The 4,274-nt window shown below is 50.6% G+C and overlaps 1 protein-coding gene across 4 annotated transcripts in view; it reads left to right on the top strand.

Annotated features, from left to right (window-relative positions):
* Nucleotides 1-4,274, top strand: part of SSC4D (scavenger receptor cysteine rich family member with 4 domains) — a 19,931-nt gene that overhangs the window by 6,290 nt on the left and 9,367 nt on the right. For all 4 annotated transcript variants that reach the window (XM_017533488.2, XM_037740268.1, XM_017533487.2 and 1 more), the window contains 2 exons: nt 2,970-3,005; nt 3,408-3,713. In XM_017533488.2, coding sequence (XP_017388977.1) covers nt 2,970-3,005; nt 3,408-3,713 — 342 coding nt within the window. The remainder of the gene's footprint in view (nt 1-2,969; nt 3,006-3,407; nt 3,714-4,274) is intronic.

The following is a 4,274-nucleotide window of genomic DNA, read 5'->3' as shown; positions in this document are numbered from 1 at the left end:
AAAAAAAAAAAAAAGTGGAGTCTTAGTTTCTTCATCAGTAAAATGGGCACACGAATACAGGCTGCAGAGGATGTAGAATCCTCACAATAAGGATTCTACAAGGTAATGTGTGTGAAAGTGTCAGAACTGTCATACCCAGAGCACAAGTGAGGGATTATTTTGGGGCTTTCCATTTTGCCTGGTAGGCAAATTTTACTTCCCTGTTTTCTCTCCCACCTCCACTCTCAAGTCTTGTGCTCAGAACTGCATGATGAAAAAGATCGTGGTTGTCTGGGTAGCCTCTCAGCTCTACCCTTGATTACCTATGTGGCTCTCAGCAAGTTGACTCATCTCACTAACCCTGAAGTTGCCCTGTCTGTAAAATCCTGCCTAACTTATAAATTATCCTAATGATTTACTGAGTTCGTCTAAAGAAAGTAAGGAGGACATATGTGATAGCTGAAGCAGAGAGACTCAAGGCCAGGCAAAGTGGCTCATGCCTGTAATTCTAGTACTTTGGGAGGCTGAGAGGCGAGGATCACTTAAGGCCAGGAGTTTGAGACCAGCCTGGGCAACATAATGAGACCCCTGACCCTATAAAAAATAGAAAAATTAGGCTGGGAGTGGTGGCTCATGCCTGTAATCCCAGCACTTTGGGAGGCTGAGGCAGGCAGATCACTTGAGGTCATGAGTTCAAGACTAGCCTGGCCAACATGGTGAAACCCCATCTCCACCTAAAAATATAAAAATTAGCCAGATGTGGTGGTATACACCTGCAGTCCCAATTACTCGGGAGGCCAAGGTGGGAAAATCACTGGAACCCGGGAGGCAGAGGTTGCAGTGAGCTGAGACTGTGCTGCAGCACTCCAGCCTGGATGGAGCAAGACTCTTGTCTAAAAAAGAAAAAGGAAAAAAAATGCTGGATGGGTGGCATTAGCTTGTAGTCCCAGCTATTCTGGAGGCTGAGGCAGGACGATGGATTGAACTCAGGTATTGGAGGCTGCAGTGAGCTATGATCATGCCACTGCACTCCAGGCTGGGTGACAGACTGAGACACTGTCTCAAAAAAAAAAGAAGAATGAAGTAGAAGGACTCATATAGGTAAATCTTTTTAGGGAGGCGATTGTAATGAATCCCAAAGCCATTTTACACATTTAAGGTGGAGCTACTGAACATCTGCTGCGTACCAGGCTCTGAGTGGAGAGCCCTGGGGAACACAGAGTTGAGACAGGCACGGCCACATTACCAGGGAGAAGGTCCCGAAAGAGGCCTGGGTATGTAGTGCTCAGAATTCAGAGGACACAGAGCACTTGTAGCTGAGGGCTCCAGGATGGCTTCCCAGAGGAAGGAGCTCTAAGCTGGGACTTGAAGAAAGCTCTTGGCTAGGCTCATTGGCTCATGCTGTAATCCCAGCACTTTGGCAGGCCAAGGTGGGTGGATTACCTGAGGTCAGGAGTTCGAGACCAGCCTGGCCAACATGGCAAAACCCCATCTCTATTATAAATTAGCCGGGCGTGGAGGCATGTGCCTGTAGTCCCAGCTACTCTGGGAGGCTGAGACAAGAGAATCGCTTGAACCCGGGAGGCGAAGGTTGCAGTGAGCCGAGATTGCTCCACTGCACTCCAGCCTGGGTGACAAAGCAAGAGTCTCTCTCAAAAAAAAAAAAAAAAAAAAAAAAAAAAAAAAAAAAAAAAAAAAAAAAAAAAAAAAAAGAAGGAAAAAAAAAAAAAAAAAAAAAAAAAAAAAAAAAAAAAAAAAAAAAAAAAAAAAAAAAAAAAAAAAAAAAAAAAAAGAGAAAGAAAAGGAAGGAAGGAAGGAAAGAAAGAAGAAAAGAAAGCTCTAAGCTTCCTTCCTTGAAGGAAGGATCAAGAGGGCCGTAATGAGCAGGAAGCCAGAACAGAACAGGTTAAAGACCTGGAGACAACACCCAGGTTTGTTGGCAAGTGCCAGCAGTTTCAGCTACCGGAGAGGTAGAGGCAGGAAGATTGCTGAGGCCAGGAGTTTGAGACTAGGCTGGGCAACATAGTGAGACCCAGCTTTAAAAACAAAAACAGGCCAGGCGTGGTGGCTCATGCCTGTAATCCCAGCACTTTGGGAGGCCGAGGCAGGCGGATCACCCGAGGTCAGGAGTTCGAGACCAGCCTAACGTGGTGAAACCCTGTCTCTACTAAAAATACTAATGGTGGGTGCCTGTAATCCCAGCTACTCAGGAGGCTGAGGCAGGAGAATCGCTTGAACCTGGGAGACAGACGTTGCAATGAGCCAAGATGATGCCATTGCACTCCAGCCTGGGCCAAAAAAAGCAAGACTCAAAGAAAAAAAAAAACAAAGGCCAGGCTAGGTGGCTCACACCTATAATCCCAGCACTTTGGGAGGCTGAGGTGGGTGGATCAGGAGATCGAGACCATCCTGGCCAACACAGTGAAAACCCGTCTCTACTAAAAATCCAAAAAATTAGCCAGGCGTGGTGGCCTTCGCCTGTAGTCCCAGCTGCTCCAGAGGCTGAGGCAGGAGAATCACTTGAGCCCCTGAAGCGAAGGTTGCAGTGAGCCAAGATCACGCCATTGCACTCCAGTCTGGGCGACAAGAGAGAGACTCCGTCTCAAAGAAAAAAAAGAAAAAAGCAAGGCGAGGCTGGTCAGAATGGTTAGAAGATTCTAGAAGGCTTTGTAGTGACTGCTCAGGAGCTGAGACTCCTGCAGGTAATGGGTCATTATGGGATTTAGCATTAGTTTGAGACGTGCAGATCTACAGATTTACCCTCGCAGATCTCTCTGGGTTGGCCTTGGGATCTCTAACAGATTCGTGAAGGAGACAAGCCAATCACAACAGGGGGGCAAGAGACAGTGGGGCTTTGGGAAAGCAGGGGTACTGAAGTCCAAGAAGACAGGGGTGATGTTGAGGATGGTTGGGGCTGTGGGGTGTGTTCCTGGGACCAGGGAGCCATGGTGTGGGCAGAGGGGCCAATGCTCTTCCTCACTCTGTTTCAGCCAGTGCCCTACAGCCCACTCCACTGCCCTTTCCAGGTAGGTGCTCCGCCTCGCCCTTCCTCACCCTCACCTGTCCCCCAGGTACTCCAGCCTCAGACAGGAAACCTCAGGAAGTGACCAGCCCTCTTGAATCTAGATGCCCCCATCTCAGGGAAGCTGCAGTCTCCCCATTTTCCAGAAGGGATTGATTCCAAGGTTCCCATGGCTTCATGGCAAAGCGGGTAACCTGGCTGGGTCCCATAGCATGCACGTCTGTAATCCTAGTGCTTTGGGAGGCCAAGGCAGAAGGATCACTTGAGCCCAGGAGTTTGAGACCAGCCTGGGCAACAGAGTGAGACCCAGTCTCTACCAAAAAAGAAGAAAAAAAGGACATAGTGGGTACCCTGGAGGTTGGACTCAGTGACCCCCCCCCTGGTGCCAGCTCCACCCTCTTCACAGAGCTGAGGCTGGTGGGGGGCCCCAGCCGCTGCCGGGGACGCCTGGAAGTCATGCACGGTGGCTCCTGGGGCAGCGTCTGTGATGACGACTGGGATGTGGTGGATGCCAACGTGGTGTGTCGGCAGCTGGGCTGTGGCCTGGCGCTGCCCGTGCCACGGCCCCTCGCCTTTGGCCAGGGCCGAGGCCCCATCCTGCTGGACAATGTGGAGTGCCGTGGACAGGAAGCTGCGCTGAGCGAGTGCGGCAGCCGGGGCTGGGGCGTCCACAATTGCTTTCACTACGAGGATGTGGCTGTCCTGTGTGATGGTAAGTGCAGCCCTAGGACCTGGGGGGACAGACCGACTGTGGCAGGCAGCAGGGCTGTAGGCTAGATAAATGAAAGGACTTCCCATGGGCAAGGCTGTTCCATGCAGATCAGGACAGGGGCTGTAATGCCTGGTGCTGGGGAAGGGCCCCAGCAAGGGTCCCAGGGGTTCTTCTAGTTCATTGCCTGACCTTGGACCAAAAGAAAACCAGCATCACTGCTTCCACGTGAGGCTTTGATTGTCCCAGCAGACCCCCTCCCTTTAAAAAAAATTTTTCTTTTTAGCCAGGTGAGGTAGCTCTCCTATAATCCCAGCATTTTGGGACGCCAAGGCAGGTGGATCACCAGGTCAGGAGTTCGAGACCAGCCTGGGCAACATGGTGAAACCCCATCTCCATGTCTCTACTAAAATACAAAAAATTAGCCAGGCGTGGTGGTACACACCTGTAATCCCAGTTACTCTGGAGGCTGAGGCAGGGGAATCGCTAGAACTTGGGCGGTGGAGGTTGCAGTGAGCTGAGATCGTGCCACTGCACTCCAGCCTAGTGACAGAGAAAGACTTT

This window comes from Cebus imitator, unplaced genomic scaffold (assembly GCF_001604975.1).
Source record: "Cebus imitator isolate Cc_AM_T3 unplaced genomic scaffold, Cebus_imitator-1.0 Scaffold82, whole genome shotgun sequence".
NCBI classification, from domain to species: domain Eukaryota; kingdom Metazoa; phylum Chordata; class Mammalia; order Primates; family Cebidae; genus Cebus; species Cebus imitator.
This window is presented reverse-complemented; position numbering and strand designations above follow the sequence as displayed.